The 18,552-nt window shown below is 41.1% G+C and overlaps 1 protein-coding gene across 2 annotated transcripts in view; it reads left to right on the top strand.

The window, feature by feature from the left end:
• hhat (hedgehog acyltransferase) overlaps positions 1–18,131 on the top strand; it is a 40,597-nt gene extending 22,466 nt beyond the window's left edge. Inside the window, exons 9-13 of one of the 2 annotated variants that reach the window (XM_080781764.1) lie at positions 339–374; positions 5,492–5,693; positions 8,830–8,974; positions 16,887–16,968; positions 17,180–18,131. In XM_080781764.1, coding sequence (XP_080637890.1) covers positions 339–374; positions 5,492–5,693; positions 8,830–8,974; positions 16,887–16,968; positions 17,180–17,225 — 511 coding nt within the window. In that variant the 3' untranslated portion in view covers positions 17,226–18,131. Of the gene's footprint in view, positions 1–338; positions 375–5,491; positions 5,694–8,829; positions 8,975–16,886 lie in introns of both variants that reach the window. The other variant, XM_080781765.1, reaches the window with a different exon arrangement.
• Positions 18,132–18,552: the final 421 nt, after the last annotated feature.

The raw sequence follows: 18,552 nt of genomic DNA, 5'->3' as shown, positions 1-18,552 counted from the left end.
TAAATGTATTTGAAATTCAATAAAAAGGTAACTTTTCAGGATTCCAATTAAAAAATAGAAAAAAATATTCAGGTTTTCAATTCAAATATAGCAAAAATAGCTGATCTACAAGCTCAAAACGCGTTGCATCGGATCAGCTATTTTTGCTACGACAGTAATATGCACTGTGGCCCTCTCGAGTGAGTGTGGAAATATATTGGCCCTCGCCATCGTCAAAGTTGCCCACCCCTGCCCTGGAGTGATAAAAGGATTGAGAGAGAAATATCTGATTGAGAGCGCTCTGGGTGTTTCATTGGGGCGGCTATTTCAGTATGTGCATTTCTTTTTGTCTCTTCCAGGCATTTTGACGAAGGACTATATCAATGGCTCATCAGGTAAGAGGCGTCTAATCAAAATGGGAGCCATGATGGATGATGATGCTATAATCATATACTATTTTTTTTAACCAGAACGTTTCCCTTGATTTCACGTACGATATTATATAGAATACAGAGAGGACAAGCATACAGTTGCCTGCCAAGCATGTTTATGCCAAGCAACATATTGTTGGTTAAAATGTCTCATGTTTTTACCCCTGCCGCGGGAATGCCATGTTCAATATGCGCATGTGTAATACAGCCATTATGCATGCATTCAACTCACTTGAGTTTTACACAACATGCGTCTTTTCTTCTGTCTTCTGTCTGGTGTTGTCTTTTGTTAACGACGATGCACAACCCGCTGAGTATCGTAACCTATTGGGCGTGGTGTCTGTTCATGAACTGTATGGATGCATGTTTGCTTTGAGGAAATGCTATACTATTCCACAATCGTAATAAATACAGATAATACAGAGTCTACGTTGCAAATACAAGTTCTCCATTTTAGTCTGTTGGTGCCTGAACTTATGCTCCTTGTGAAGGCCTATTCATAGTCTGGATTTTCGGTGGTGAGGTGACCACCGCTCCGGTGGTGAGCTGACCACCGGAGCTGAAATAACATTGAGCGGTGGTGAGTAAAAACAGAGAGAAGGGCTGGAGCGGTGGCGGTGGTTTGCTCTTCACCGAGGCTCGTGACGTCATGTTGTAGTTCGGTGGTCACCTAACCACCGAAAATCCAGACTATGTATGAGCCATGAGTCATGAGTCACCTGAGTTGGAATCCAGATCATGCCATGTCTCGCTTTTGTCTCCCCTCTGTTATCTAAATAAAGCATAAAATTCCCAATTAATTCCCAATTAATACATTTGTTTTAAAACTCATTCAGTGCCACCTGGTGGACACCAGTTTTGGCCTTGCCACCGAAGCCCATTATAAATAAAAGAAAAGAAAATGTAATTCTATTGTGCATGTAATGTGCATATCATCATTAATTAAAAAAAAAGAAAAGGCGTCCAAAGGCGCCATTGGCACTCTTGACCACCAGGGGGGAGGCGTCCCAAGGTCGTCATGTGGCATGGAATGATTTTCCTGGCTACAAAAATGGTACACACACGACACGAGTTCCCCCACATTAGCTGAAGTGTCAACTGAAGAGGTTTTAATGCATTTCTAAAACTCCGGTAATTGCGACCGTGTGAGAAGAGTGCCAGATAATTATGTACGTAGGTGTTAATGCGCCTGTGCTCCTACATGACTCACTCGCCTCGTCTCCCCCGTGAGACTTAAGTGGCTCATAGCTCCTCATTCCATGGCGATGGTCTCTGCCCGTACAGTGACGTGTCTTAACCCATTCTGACCTGAGATCAGATTCATACGAGGTTTCCACTGGACTACACACTGGTCTGATGAACCCATTCTGACCTGAGATCAGATTCTAAAAAAATGTCAGTCGTTCTTCGATTTTTTTCAAAAATATCAGACCTACAAGCTCGTAGCGCGCCACTCGGTGGCGCGCTATGAGCTTGTAGATCTGCTATTTTTCAATAGCTAAAGCACGACATGATGCTAACACCAAAATGGGTTCCCGTTCAGAATGGGTTAACACTCTCTTCCCAACAACAAAAGCTCAATTTTGCTTTTCTTAAGTAAGAAAGGCCCACCAGGGCAGGATGTCTTGTGAGTCACATCTGACAGCATTTCATCGATTAATTTCTCCACAAGAATAGATTGATCACGATTTTGCACACAATTCTTCAATTTTCTTTTCCATGAAAATATCGATTGTCTTTAGTCTGTGTAGTTGCTGAACATTACTACGCGGTACATCCAAAACGTGGCACCTGGAGCACACTACTGTGGCTAGTTTTAAACGGACAACATCAAGTGCTTGACTATTGAGGATTTGAACAAGGTGGACCCTCTTGTAAACGAGTGTCATGCTTTATCGGGACGTCCACTCACAGTTGACAGTCTTTGTATTGAGCCGTGCTTGAAATGTATAGTGTAATTCTGCAAACTGTTAATAAATATATCAATCAATCAAAGAAAACCTCTAGAGTAGCCTAACTAAAATGAACTGCACAGCCGGTCCTTGCTCAAAGTTTCTGAATCTGTCTGAATCTACTGTAGATCGCGGTCGTCACATCGCGACGCATTGTGAGCTTGCAGGTCGGTTTTGTTCAAAAGGCCGAAATGTGGGCAATGTATGTTTTGTATGTAATAATAATAATAATAATCAAAATCTACAAAGTAACTAGTAACTAAAGTTTTCAAATGAATGTAGTGGAGTAAAAAGTACAATATTTGGAACCGAGATGTAGTGGAGTAGAAGTAAAAGTATTGGAAATACTCGAGTAAAGTAAAGAAATACCTCAACATTGTAGGCTACTTAAGTACAGTACTTAAGTAAATGTACTTAACATTCCACCACTGGTTATGGACTAGCATAAATATCAAACATTGTCCCTATACCTATACCTTTTGATAATTGGCAATGGCCAAGTATAGTATTCAGGTCATCTCAGCCATTTTCTAAGATGTTTATGTAGTAATTGAGAAGCTGTCAACTGCTACCTAATTTCATTAGTTTGTAGAGACAGACAGACCGGTTGGTTGATTGATTGGTTGAGTGAGTGAGTGAGTGAGTGGTTGGTTGTTTGAGTGAGAGGTTGGTTGGTTGTTTGAGTGAGTTAGTGGTTGGTTGGTTGGTTGTTTGAGTGAGTGGTTGGTTGCTTGCTTGCTTGAGTGAGTGATTGGTTGCTTGCTTGCTTGAGTGAGTGAGTGAGTGGTTGGTTCAATGGTTGTTTGAGTGAATTAGTGGTTGGTTGGTTGGTTGGTTGGTTGGTTGTTTGAGTGAGTGGTTGTTTGGTTGAGGATCTTTTAGTGTTCAGTATGTAACAATAATGTGATTTCTGCAGTCCTCTGCGTGCATCTTTTCTTGCACCCACTTTTACTCTCTCAATATCGTCAACCTGGCCACTGTGTGGACAGCCCTCTAATGAAGGCTGTTAAAACTGCGAGCTCATCTTTCAGGGCCATTGATTAGCCACAGCGGTGGTCGAGATAATTAGCTCCCTGCTCAGTGGGAGCAATAGCCTGAAAGTGATGTTTCCTTGTAAGGAAAGCGATACCTCCTTTCTCAGAAAAAGACCACACTTTTCATACCCTGATTTGTTATATAAGCGAAGTATTCTTCCATGTTCAGAGGCAGTCCAAAGTAGTAACTTTGCGATGGGTGTGTGTGTGTGAGAGAAATGGGTTGTTGTGTTGATGTTAAAATATTCATATTATTTTGGTATTGCATATGTGTTATTAGAAAAGTATAAATAGTTGTTCTCACTCAACTGCGATGCAATGATTCTAGTTTTCTCTTGAAAACACTGGCTCATGCACATGGCTGTTAGCCTTTTGGGACTTTATATTAATTAAATTGCTGTTGTTGTTTTGTCAAACTGGACACATACAGTAAGGCTTCCATCAGTGGAGAGTGGGTGGTGTGGGAGGAGAGCAAGGTGATCATCATCAAATGTACGCATTTAGCAGACGCTCTTAATCCAGAGCGACAGTAAGCGAGAACAACACATACTAATTTGGTAATACACCAAAATACATCGAAATAGTCATCGAGGATCATAACCAAGCTAAGAACCTGAAGGACATCCAGCCAACAGTAGAATATCCGTACAATGAGTGTACACTAGAGTGCTATGTCTACATAATATGATATCTAAATGACATACAGTAAATATAGCCTTTGCTACGCCTGCAAGGTCGTGGGAGGCTAGGGCATCAAGTGCCGCGGGCTATAAGGTGGAGTCTGAAGAAGTGAGTTTCCAGAACTACGGCGGAAGGTTGGCAGAGAGCCCATGCGGTTCTGATTGCTAATGGGAAGTTCATTCCATATAGTTTTGACCAGCTGCAGTTCGTAGACCTGGTTAAAATATCCGACCGATATGCCCATATATATACTAGGCATATAATGGCGATCTGGTTGCCCAGAACTGCTGATCTGACCCATTCTGACCTGAGATCAGATTCATACGAGGTTTCCACTGGACACACACTGGTCTGATTAACCCATTCTGACCCGAGATCAGATTCTAAAAAATGTCAGTCGTTCTTCGATTTTTCAAAAAAAAAGCAGACCTACAAGCTCATAGCGCGCCACTCGGTGGCGCGCTATGAGCTTGTAGATCTGCTATTTTTCCAATAGCTAAAACATAACATAATGCTAACACCAAAATGGGTTCCCGTTCAGAATGGGTTAAGCATGGCATACATATTACTATTATTACATAATATCACCATGGAACCACGTTCAATGCACATATACAGTTTTAAAAGTATAATGTAAAATGGGTTTCCATTACCATCTGTTGTTTAATGATTAGCACCATGTAATCTCACTGTGGTTAAAAGGGAGTGTACAGGGTGCCAACATATATATTTTTTGCAGCTATACGCTTCCTGCCAAGCAGAAATATATTTGAACTGTGCTTAAAGTTGATGAATTTCAGTATCAAAAACATTGGACAACAGCATTGTTGTTGCTTTTTTTCATGTACTTAAAGGACAACTTTAGTTTTTTTTTCAACCAAGGTTCATGTTTTAGGTTGTAATTAGAGAGACGAGTGTTCATTTTCTTTTCATTTGCTGATTTCTTTCGTTTTAGGGATTTTAGCTGTTTTTGACAGGGGGGGGGCATTCAAGCATGGGGCAAAATGTGTATTTATTTTACAAAATGTTACAGCGATTATTTTTATTATTATTTACTATAGTCCTACTAGACGCCAAGAAATTACATCTGGCCACAAAAGAAAAGATGACAAAGATCTACTGAATGTGTCAAATTGACATATTGAGCCTATGACACACAGTGTGTCTTCCCTCCAGTATAGGCCTCCTTCACATTCAGTAGATCCTGTGATCTTCTGTGGCCAGATGTAATTTCCTGGGGTCTATTAGGACTATAGTAAATAATAAAAAAAAAAAATTGCCATAATATTTTGTACAAAAAAAAAAAAACATATTTAGCCCCATGTTCGAAAAACTAAAGTTGTCCTTTTTAAGAACTGTAACATGAATCACCTTGAGTCCATAACATATCTATTTTTCTTATCCGTTTGTCCAGGTACATCTACGTCCCACTAGGAGGTTCCCGTCATGGAGCCCTGTATAAAATGCTGTCCACTGGCCTGGCGTTTGGCTTCGTCTGCCTCTGGCACGGAGGCCATGACTACCTGCAGTACTGGGCTCTGATGAACTGGACTGGAGTTCTGGTGGAGAATGGACTGAGGGCTCTCTTCACCTCTTCCTTCATTCACTCCTTTGTCGTATGTTTGAACCCAAAGCAATTTAATTAAAAAAAAAAAAAAAGTCTTGAACTTAAATTAAAGGACCACTTCACCACTTTTCAACTCCTCTTCCTATAATTGGTCCTCCCTAATGTCCATGATAAAGTACCACAATTTCTTTGTACTCTTTCTTAGTCTCATAGGAGGGCTGTGGGCAGTTCAGCAACCCGTCCACCAGTGACATCATCAATGGGGAATCCATGCTAATAGAAACGGCAGGCTTTCTTTTCCTGATAAGTTGCAATGCGATAATGGGAGCCATCGGTCTCACGATAATACAAGTCTTAATATATTTTAAAACATCTGCCTAACGATGATGTCACTGGTAGACGGGTGTCTGAACTGCCCACAGACCTATGAGACACAGGCGGAGTAGAAAAAAATGGTTGTGTTTCATCATGAACATTAGTGAGGACCAATTATAGGAAGAGAAGTGGTCCTTTAATCGTTTGTTTCTTGGTAAATGTCATTATTTTCCCTACCTAATGTACCAAGAGGCAAACCTAATGGTTCCCTTTTGATGTTTCTCATACAGTTTGAACTAGGTATGGTACGGTAAGAATGGTGAGCTTAATTTAGTTCAGCGCAATTCCTGGATGTCTCTATGGGATCGAGTGACAGGCATGCAGCTCCTCTCAAATGTAGGGTAATGCACCGTTAAACTTCTCCATAAATGGATGACTGGCCTAACAACATTACACATTGTAATCTATGTATTCCTAGCTTCTGATTAGAAAGCAATTAGATTGCATCAAGGAAGTTTAATCAGCAGATGAATACGAATACATGTATTTAGGAAAAATGTACTATAGCTCGATCATTTATGTTTTATATACTAATGAAAGAAAAACCTTTTAACACTCGGCTACTACACACATTAAACCCTCAGCTTCGGAGGTGCAATTTCGCTACCTGATCCCATGACATCCAGATATCGAGATAAACTAGGCTAAGCTCACTGTTGCAGAGATGTCCTTGTTTTGAGGGTTAAAATCTAAAAACATATCCAATACCTAAACCTTAATTTAGTTATGCCAATTTAGCCCTTCTGGGAAACTTTGACAGGAAAAGACTCGCTCACCGTATATAAAAAAAAGAGTAAAACTCCTTAGACTGAGACTTAGAAAAATATTTTTTATTTTATTTTATCATGCTCTATTGGTGCTCTGTGCTCATGGTGCAATTAAAAAGCAAACGTTCCGGTCCTCAGACCGACGAAGGTCTGAGGACCGAAACGTTTATACCGTGAGCGAGTCTTTTCCTGTCAAAGTTTCCCTTATGTTTTTTTAGACCACCGCTACCGTAGTCAAGTTTGGAGAAAAAAAAGGACGAAGAAAGGCGCAACAGTTTTCTCAGTGCTTCAATTTACCCCTTCCTTCACACATATTTCTGTGTTGCCAGATGTGCCACTGCTATTGTACCCGACTGGCTCACCTGGCCAGTGAGGAGCCCCCCCCCCCACCAGGAGAACCTAGGGCCTCCCCCCCGCCTACTCATCCTGTTCAGTATCCCCAGTGCTGACAGGTGCTGCCCCCAGTCCATACATAGGGCCCTTTCCGCCCGGCTTCCCTCCTAACAATTGTGTTTTGTATAGAGATACACCACTCTGAATTCAAACCCCTAGACCCCACAGTGGCAGACAGCTACTGTACTTTACCCCTGTATGCTCAGGGGTGTCCATGAAATTGGTCTCTGTACATATATAGGAACATGGTAAAAATTCCCCAAACACCAGACTTTCCCTTTAAAATTGAACGCATGTATTTGCTATGTGTGACTAGGTATGTATGTAGTATGTATAACCTAGTATGCATGTGACTATAGGTTAACTGTTAAGCGCAAGAATGTAGCCTATATTATCGGTAGACAAAGACTGACGATATCCCAAGATAAATAAGAATTGACTTTGACGCTACGCAAGATGTTTAGCATGTCTTCGACGTGGGAACAGCTCCGGGCTGTTTCTGTTCATATTACAGATTTTAAAGGTAGAGTCAGTGATTTCACTTAATTCAAATATCACTTATTTTTTTGTTTTGTTGTGATAATCCTCTCTACTATAGAGTGTGCTGACCATATAAGGAGTTCCTCCCTGTCCCCAGTCAACCCCTGTGGGTCAAAAAAACCTTAGGTTTCCTTTTTGTTCTCTATCCTGATTGGATGAAAGCTTGTGTCCCAAGGCAAAAACGAAACCTAAGGGTTTTTGACTGAAATCACTGACACCCCCTTTAATCTTAGTTCTTTGGGTTCTGTCTTTAGGAGAGAACTCATTGTCACAAAATAATGCTTTTAGGGTGCATCTCTGAGCTTGTAGAGCTGATATTGTCACTGAATGTTCACCTATTGTGACATGTCCAGAATTGGGATGTTGGGGTTCATGCCCTGTAGCATAATATTGAGAAAACCTACTTTATCAAAATGTACTACTGGCAGGCAGGTACACTTTGCATGCATATTAGGGCTGCGAATCTTTAGGTGTCCCACGATTCGATTCGATTCCGATTCTTGGTGTGACTATTCGATTCAAAAACGATCTTTTCGATTTTTCCGATTCTCGATTCAAAAAAGATTTTTTTTTCTATTCTAAAGCAGTTTTTTTTTTTTATTAAAAACAATTAAATAGAATTTTAGCATGATCTACTCCAGTCTTCTGGCATGAAAGCAGAGTACATTTAGTAAAAAGCTTGTATAATTGTAAAGGTTTTATCAACTGAATGATTTAAACACACAAAGGTTAAATCCAAGAGTAAGAACATTTTTTTATTTATTTAGCTTGCACAAATTTGAACCAGTACAAAAGTTACAAAATCTCTTCTCACTCAATACCAGAACAATACATTAGTATTAAAACGGGTGTAAAATAAATACAATTGGCAGGCTTAGCTTAGCTGGTAGTAAATGCACTATGCAGAAACCCAGGCCATAATGCATTGATCGATTTTTGGAAAATGAGAATCGATTCTGAATCGGACGGCATTAGAATCGCGATTCTAACTCGAATCGATTTTTTTTGACAGGCCTAATGCATATATATAGTGTGTATATATATATATATATATATATATATATATATATATATATAACTAAAAAAATATATATATGTCGTTCCCTATAGGAGCGGAGTTTGTCTATGCGCATGAAGAGGCGTTGTGTTGCCCTGCTCTCTGCGTTCTCCACTGCCCTGCTCATCCTCTCTAATCTGGTGTTCCTCGGAGGGACTCACGTCGGCAGAATCTTCTGGAAGCGTGTCTTTGTTCAAGGTGAGCTGCCTTCCATAACACTCACCCAAGAGGATTTGCTAATGCCTCATTTTGCAGTTTGCAGTTTTAGCTGGCGCTGTCCAAGTTTGTGTTTAACCCATTCTGACCTGAGATCAGATTCATACGAGGTTTCCACCGGACACACACTGCTCTGATGAACCCACTCTGACCTGAGATCAGATTCTCAAAATGTCAGTCGTTCTTCGATTTTTCAAAAATAGCAGACCTACAAGCTTGTAGCGCGCCACTCGGTGGCGCGCTATGAGCTTGTAGATCTGCTATTTTTCAATAGCTAAAGCATAACATAGTGCTAATACCAAAATGGGTGCCCGCCCAGAATGGGTTAATGTGGTGTATCAAGCCAAAGAGGCTGCACACTGTTAACTTGTCATGTAAGACATGTGGGACACTTTCTGTCCCAATAACGGAGACGTAAATAACGAAATATGTATGACAGTTTTTTTTTTTTTCATAAAGAGTACTGTTTTAACCCATTTTGATACGAGTACCGATTCTAAAAACGCCTTCTAAAACCTAACCTATAAGGTTTCTGAAAACCTTCAAATTCGCATTCAGAATGTAAAAGTATTGCTACATGTATAGCAACAACCAATGACACACAGAGGTAGCTATACCAGATTGAAAGTTAGACAGGTGTAAATGGGTTAATTATAAACTGACACACACACAAAACGTATTATTAAAAATAGCTTTTACAGTAACCCTCTGCCCCCCCCCCCCCGCCCATAAATGTACTGTATCCCCCATTTCATCACCGTACAAAAGTATCACGCAAAAGTAGGGAAAATAGACTACATACAAGCTCACAACGCATTGCCATGCAACATGTTGTGAGGTTGTAGACCTGATATCTTCGCTTTTAGACAATTTGTGAAAGTCCATCTGTGGGTTTTATTAACCAATAAGGTTTCCACCCGCAGGCAAAGATATGTATTTTATGAAAAATATAACAATATATGAGGTGTTAGCAAAGTACACTGCCTTAGTAGGGGGTGTGCATTGCTTTGTGTTTGTTTGCCTGTGGTGCTGTGGGTGGCAGGGCTGGAGTTGAACAGCACTGTTCTCTGCGTCAGATTGGGGAAATCCTCACAGAGAGCCATCTGCTTGATAGCCTTGCCAGTCCTTGTCCTGCTTCCCTGCATCTCTTTTTTATTTGGCTCATTCGGGAATCGGTAGTGAAAGAAAGACGTCAGCTAGTCCCTCCCTCCAGCATCGTAGCATTTCGGTCCCTGTAATCTAAACGTCTGGATGTCCGAGGTTATACAGTAATCTCAATTTCTCAACCTGATTCGCCACCACCACGCACCACCACCATGCATATGCACCATCCATCTTCAACATGACAGAAACGGTTTAATCCAGGGTTCCACCACGCGCAATACGCTAAATTGAGCCCCAATGCATGTGAACGGTAGCCTGGTTAATAAACCAGACTAATATCGCACTGACCGCGGGATATTAGTCTGGGGAGGCTCGGCTTGGATTTCATTTCCAGGGGGGGGGGGGGAGGCGGGTTGAAACATTTTCTCTTTGACGCAATTGGTCAGAGCTATACTGTCAGTCAAAGGTCTCAAGCATTGAAAGTAACTGTATACCAAAGCCCGCCCATATTGCATACCGTGTCCCGATTGGCCGCCCCATTTCTCTGGTGTAGGAAATGGGCGTACAATTGAGCCTCTCCAGACCGTAATCCGCCGGCAGGTTCGGTCTGGTTTATTAACCAGGCTATGTGAACGGGGGCCATTTGTTTAGACTATACAACATGCTGGGCAGGGCGGTTTCGTTTTAAACATTGTCATGGTCCGGATCTTCGTGGTTGAAAGCTGCAAATACTGGTAAATGGTAAACATTCTATAAACTGACCTTCATCACCCGATGAAGTTCCAAAACATATCTCTATTGACCCATTTAGGCCTGACGTCGAAATTTAAAAAGAAATCTTCTAAATTCTGACAGTTTTCTGAAATACCTCATGTTTCTGTATCAGTGGTGCTCAATATTTCATGTCAATTAGGACCCCAAAAAGTATATGTAATTGGCCACCGACCACCATTTGGAAATATGTTGTTCCAGGGACCTCCCCAGTAGCAAAGATTTGAGTTAAAAACTCGCTCTGTAACAATATTCAAAGATTTCAGGCACATTTTCACGATTAAAAAAAAATAGCAGACCTACAAGCTCATAGCTATGAGCTTGTAGGTCTGCTATTTTTTAAAGTATAACATAATGCTTAGTTAAAAACCAAAAGGTTATTAAAGGTAGAGTAAGTGATTTCACTTAATTCAAATATCACTTATTTTTTTGTTTGATTGTGATAATCCTCTCTACTATAGAGCTGACCATATAAGGAGTTCCTCCCTGTCCCCAGTTAACCCCTGGGGGTCAAAAAACCGTAGGTTTCGTTTTGACTCTCTATCCTGATTGGACGAAGGCTTAGGTCCCACAGCCAAAAACGAAACCTAAGGTTTTTTGAGTGAAATCACTTACTCTACCTTTAAACCTTTTGGGCTATAAGTGAACGCAGTGTGCAGGATTCCTTTTTTTTTTGCTCGTCTTTTGTTGACTGCCTGCACTGTCCATTAGGTGTGCCAAAGGACTTCTTTTCTAAACACTTCTTTAAATAGAGCTACGGAGCTACAAATGAAAAACTACGTAAAATGGAATATGTTTTGTAGAAAAACTTGACAGAAGTTCCTAGATTGAGCCACTGAGACACAGGATGTATTAGGAAGTATTGTAGTATATTGTATTGTTTCATAGTCTTTCCTTACATTTTGACAATGAGGGATTACGTCGACTGAGCCAAATGTGAAAAACAAATCGGACCCGTCTGAACTGAGCGGTGCAACTATACGCGTGTGTGCTCGCGCACGTGCACGCGTGTGTGTGTGCTCGTGCACATGCGTGTGTGTGTGTGTGCGAGCATGTGCACGCAGTGGTCAATGGGTGAGTGATTAGTGTGAATGGCCCGGCAAATGCAGACTATAGGTCAATGAGCATGAGCCACAGGGGTCAATATTGTAAACAGAAGAAGGTCAGACACAGATACGGACAGACGGGCACACACAGTCATGTAAAGGAGCGGTGAGCGGTGCTCAAAAATAAAATAAAATTAATCAGTATATTTTAATATGAGATGCTTCTGTTGATGTATACCCTGACAACTCAGAGGGATGTCATATTGCTCTGGGTAAAAAAAATACATATTTATAAAATGTTGCATTCTAATCTCTGTAATATTCTCTATGCTCTCAACCCTACACATTTCCAACTCTTTTCTATAAAAAGCACAGTATGTACTTTGCTCATTTTATCCATTAAAACCGAGAAAGCATACCGTCATTTTAAGCTAGCACATTGGTTCTCAACATAAACCAGTAAGACGCGCAAACGCGGGAAGCGAACGCAGCTCGTACATATTTAAGTTAAGTTATTTTTAAGTTACGTTTTTAACTCAGCCATAACCATATAAGGAGTCCCCAAAGCAGCTCCATACATGGGCACAAGTTGGACCACGCCATCACACTCATGCCACCATGACTCAGCCATAACCATATAAGGAGTCCCCAAAGCAGCTCCATTGCTCCATTGCTTGTAGATCTGCCTTTATTTTATATTCAAATATTTGTGCAAATCTTTGAATATATCTCAAGTCTTTGCTTCTCGGGGTACGACGTGGAACAAAATATTTTCAGATGGGGGTCCGCAGCCAAATAAATATAATTCCGTGGATCATTGACATGAAAAAGGTTTGAGCACCACTGATAAAAAAACGATTCTACAAAGACAATTATAATCGGCATCAGGTCATCATGGGTTAAGCAACTTTGCATTGAGCGTTATAGTCTTTGCAGTTTTTCCATGATTAGCCAATCTGGACAAGAGGAACCTCCGTGCAAGTGGCCTTTTCACATGAAGTATGCCGTATTAATCAGGAGACAGGCCAGTTGTGTTGAGTAATTAATTACACTACTGCCTGATTGGGCACAGTTGAGAGGAAATGCTGGCATTTGGAGTGTTTTGCTCACCTGTTTTCTGAGGGGTGGTATAGCATCCAACACGGGTGAGATCAAGAATGGTGACTGACGTAGTCTGTCGCCGACCCTTAAGGGCCGATTCATACTCCTATTGTACCGCTGTTTCGGCGCTGTAGTGCCGAAATGATTTCGGCTCGTCAGAAATTGTCAGTAGCACCGAAGAGACGACTTCAGGACGGTAACCGCCCCCCCGAACCTCAAATGACGTCACATTGTAGGCTCTACAGAGCCGAACCGACTTTTATTCGGCTCTAAAATAAGAATATGATTCGGCCCTTAGTCCCGTCCGTCCGTCGCTAACTCCTGTCATATGGCAGCCAAGTCTATGGACTTTAATGTGTTTGTTTAGTGCACTGATTTGTAGTCCGGCTGTTTTTGCTGTATAAGAAAGCTTTTAGTAAGATTGCCCAAAATAGGTATGCCAGAGTCAATGTGGTCAATTGCATGCAGCCTGGACTTGGGTGATAACTTATCGGCACACAGTAAACCAGCTGTGTGAACAACTGAACATGCCATGATGCCACTGTAAAGAAAAAAATATATAGCAGATATTACATTTATTTCAAGCGATTGCAACTGCAAAGCACAGAGATTATTATATTCGATCGTGACTAGAAAATCTAACTTTAACTGACTTTTACTGACCGAAAGTCGCAGTTTTAACCCCCCCCCCCCCCCCATGCCAAAGCGCCAGCACTCGCCCAGCAGTCTGCTGTCACCCAGGCGGATATGTTGATCTGGCGTCTCAGGCGTCTCCTCAGGCGTCTTACTGGTTATCTTACTGTCCGATATCACTATTGTAAATGAAGTAAATTAATTAGTCAAATTAATTTTTACCAATTCGCTAGTAAATTACGGTATGGGGTTCTCAGTTCCCTATACTTAATCTACATATTTCCACTCGGTAATTGTAGTCTTGATAAATAATGAATTGAGATTAATGCCGCATTCGCATGGGGTCAGGCAGACGGCATTAACCTCGAAATTTTAAAAACAAAATCTTCTAAATCCTCCAGTTTTCTGAAGTAAATATTTTCACGATTTTTCAAAAATAGCAGACCTACAAGCACAGACCTGTGCATGCGTGGCACGTGCGTGGCACAGTGCGTGTGTGTGTGTGTGTGTGTGTGTGTGTGTGTGGCTTACAGCCAGCGTCTCGCTGTCTTCAGAAGCCAGACAAATCTGTGGACATGAGCTGAGACAGCACCTTTTCATAGCCCTGGCTAGATCTGTCTGGAGCTGGCCACGATCGTACGAACATAAATGATTAACCCGTTCTGACCTGAGATCAGATTCTAAAAATGTCTTCTACATCCTGACAGTTTTCCATTCTGACCTGAGATCAGATTCCAAAAATGTTTTCTACCGTATGTCAGTCGCTCTTCGATTAAAATAAATAAATAGCAGACCTACAAGCTCGTAGCGCGCCACTCGGTGGCGCGCTATGAGCTTGTAGATCTGCTATTTTTCAATAATAGCTAAATTATAACATAATGTTTAAAACAGCCCAGCCCCTATATGCATAGTACTTACTGTAGGGCAGTGGTTTCTCAAACTTTTTCATGTCAATGACCCCCAAAATGTATTTAGACGGCGGACCCCCGTTTGAAAATATATGCCAGGGATAAGAGAAGATTTATTTTTTTACGGCTCTAGCAGGGATTCTCAACCATTTTAATTTCAAGCACGCGCAGCTTGACATGCATTAGGCCACGGACCCCCCGTTTAATGGCTTTTAAAAAAAAATATATATATGATATTTGTTTTATTTGGAAAAAGCAATACATTATAGATAGCATTTTTTGCATAGGACACAAGTGCAATTCCCAAGATGGCTCCATCTCCAATGTCTCCGTATAGTCATTTTTCCTTAGATGAGCTAACATTATGACATCAAGTCCATAACTTAACCCATTCTGACCTGAGATCAGATTCATACGAGGTTTCCACTGGACACACACACACTGGTCTGATTAACCCATTCTGACCTGAGATCAGATTCTAAAAAATGTCAGTCGTTCTTCGATTTTTCAAAAAATAGCAGACCTACAGCGCTCGTAGCGCGCCACTCGGTGGCGCGCTATGAGCTTGTAGATCTGCTATTTTTCAATAGCTAACATGATGCTAACACCAAAATGGGTTCCCGTTCAGAATGGGTTAAACAGGGGCTACAGGGCAATATCACTTCAGACTGTACATGTTCAGAAGGATAAAAAAAAAGATGAATGGCATTTCTATCTCCGGTGAACCCAATTTCATATCGTATACAATCGATGTCCATTTCCACTCGGAGCGTGTATACAAATGGAAGCGACACGTTTTTTTGGTTCACTCTCTTGAGTTATACGGACACATCAGGAGAAACATTTCTAGTAATATTCTCTGCCGTGGCCTCTTGCCAAAGACGGAACACAGGGATGTCTTGGCCTAACACGCCCCAGCTTGAATCACACATTGTTACATGGAGAGCACTGGACCTTGACCTTGACCGTGGCAGCGGAACCCCCCCCCCCCCCCCCCCATCTGAAAACGTTTTGTGCCAGGGACCCCCCCGCAGTCCGCAGAGAGGATTTGTTATTAAAAAAAAACAAAAAAAAAACACTTTTTGTTATATAAATAATACATAAATCTAGAAAACTCTTATCTGCCCCATGGCCTTGCTCTTAGTGCAGATAGGAGAGGGTTTTCACTACAGCTGTGTGTGTATAAACCGGCTTGTGTTTGTCTCTGAATGAGATTCAGGTGGAGAGAATAGATCATTGAAATTCATTGTGTTTGCAGGTGCGGGTTACTGGAGGTGGGGGGGGGGGGGGTTTGTCTTCCTACTGTCGATTATTTTACTCAAGTAAAACTGTAAAATCATTGAACCTTTATTCAATTGAAGGTCATTTTTCGAATTATTGAAGAACGGTGAAAGAGCTCAGAAAACACGCGGACAGACATTGCTCCCCTTAAACTTACCAACTGTAACAGATTTGTTTGTGTGTGTGTGTGTGTGTGTGTGTGTGTGTGTGTGTGTGTGTGTGTGTGTCCAATTTGTGATGTTAGTTCTAAAACAAAGGTCGAAACAACATTTAGCACAAGGTTTAGCAGGTGTACACCTTTCATAATCAAATCATCGCATTCCGTGCTACACACACACACACACACACACACACACACAAAGCTGCGCATAGGAGATTTTTTTTTTTTACATATTTCCTGTTAAACATCTCTGGTCTACCAGCCAACATTTTTTTTGACGTAGGATGGGCAAAGGAGTGAATCAAACACCAGATAATGATTTTGGAGCTTTGTGTAAATTGATGTTAATTCATGGAGAACTAAGTCTTGATGAGCTATAGATGTAAACAGAAGATTGTGTATTTCTCTGTACTTGGTTAGTTACCCCCTTTTCTTATTTAAAAAGAGGCTCAAACTGGAACTATTTATTGTATAATTATAACCTAGAATGAGTGGGGAGCTGAGCTATGTTATGCTATGTAGAGTTGGACTGAAGAATAACATTCTAGCTTTGCCTGTTTTTGTCTTTTTTTCCCCCCTTGTTTTCTGTTTTTTCTTTGTTTAATTTTCTCTTCTACTTCTATACGTGTCATTTGTTTGTTTTGTTTATATGTAGATTGTGACACACATCTTCAACAGTATTTTTGGAACACATCGATAGATAAGGACAGGCACTAATACGCTTTAAAAGCTTCTGCCTATGCCTTTTCGATCACCTAAAAAAAAAAAAGATTCGTTTTTGTGTAAATGTCTCCCTCTGAAAGATCGAAATGAACTATTCATTCATTCATTCATTCATTCAAGATTGTGTGTGTAATTCCATGATATCTTCCCAACGCGTCTCATTTCAGGCTGGTGCACCGTCGCCCCGACCATGTTGGCCTTCCTGTACTGCTTCGCTCAGGTCGGGCTCCAGTGGACACCCGACCCTGCGTGAGTCACCTTGCACTTGGCATTGGAAACGATCATCTCTGCTATATCAAAGCAACCAGATCAGCCTGCTGCTGAGTCCACTCACTGCACTGGCTGATGGGGTCTCTGCTGTGTGCGCGCGTGCGTGTGTGCGTGCGTGTGTGGCACAGTGCGTGTGTGTGTGTGTGTGTGTGTGTGTGTGTGTGTGTGTGTGTGTGTGTGTGGCTTACAGCCAGCGTCTCACTGTCTTCAGAAGCCAGCCAAATCTGTGGACGTGAGCTGAGGCAGCACCTTTTCATATAGCCCTGGCTAGAGCTGTCTGGAGCTGGCCCACGACCGTACGAACGTAAATGATTAACCCGTTCTGACCTGAGATCAGATTCTAAAAAAAAAAAAGTCTTCTACATCCTGACAGTTTTCCATTCTGACCCGAGATCAGATTCTAAAAAAAAAAGTCTTCTACATCCTGACAGTTTTCCATTCTGACCCGAGATCAGATTCTAAAAAAAAAAGTCTTCTACATCCTGACAGTTTTCCATTCTGACCCGAGATCAGATTCTAAAAAAAATGTCTTCTATGTCAGTCGCTCTTCGATTTAAAAAAAAATAGCAGACCTACAAGCTCGTAAGCGCGCCACTCTGAGCTTGTAGATCTGCTATTTTTCAATAGCTAAAGCACGAAATGGGTTTAACAGTTATTGATTCCAAAATAGAATGCGTTGTGCATTTGAATGTACGTTACTGTATTTGTATACATTAGGTGTTTTAAAGGTAACTGATGCTGAATCGGAACCCAGTGCGTTATACTAAATGAACGAAATGCAAAGTGATTATAACAACATATATACGTAGCAAATTGAAGAAGTCTTGATTATATGACTGAATTAGACGGCTGGTGCCGCAGTAGGCTGAAGAATTGCTGACCTGGCCTGTTCCCTTTTTGCCCTTGTCTATCCACAGTCGTGGCCTTTCTCTGCCCTAAGGTATTACATTGATCACAGCAAGAGAGCCATTTCTCTGTAGGTAGTTGGCTAGTTTCCCCTTGTCTTTCTTTCTTTCTTTCTTTCTTTTTTACAGTAGAAATGGAGAACTAAGCAGCTTTTTCCTCTTTGTCACTAATTGTTTCAAACACTTCATCATGTTGATCATCAATAACAATAAACGCTCTGCTTGATTTCTATTTTATTTTTTTGTCGACGGTTTTCATTTATAATATATAGGTGAAAAAGAGTGGAGTTTTAGTGGTGTTGCGATAGCGGGTATAAAAATGTAACACACACCGGAAACTTCAAAACGTCAATTATAATTGCTCGGTTGAGAAATGAACACAGAAGATTCAAATATCCGAATATTTTCCCACGGCTTAAAACAACTATTAGCTTTATTTAAATGACCTGCATAATCTAGAATTTAATTGAGCAGGAAATTACTTCGAGTCTTGTCATTCCCTGCTCATTTAAATTCTGAATGACTTAACTGGTCAAAGAAACCTATATGAGTCAGAATGACAAGTGCCAGACTGTTGCTGTGGATCTTATCCATTATTTAAAAAATCACACCTGTGTGAACTGAGTGGTGCAACTCCCCTCTCCCCCTGCCCCCCCGC

This window comes from Protomyctophum bolini, assembly GCF_963924005.1.
Source record: "Protomyctophum bolini genome assembly, chromosome: 14".
Lineage (NCBI taxonomy): Eukaryota > Metazoa > Chordata > Actinopteri > Myctophiformes > Myctophidae > Protomyctophum > Protomyctophum bolini.
Note: the sequence above shows the minus strand (reverse complement) of the source record. Positions and strands in the feature narration are given on the sequence as shown.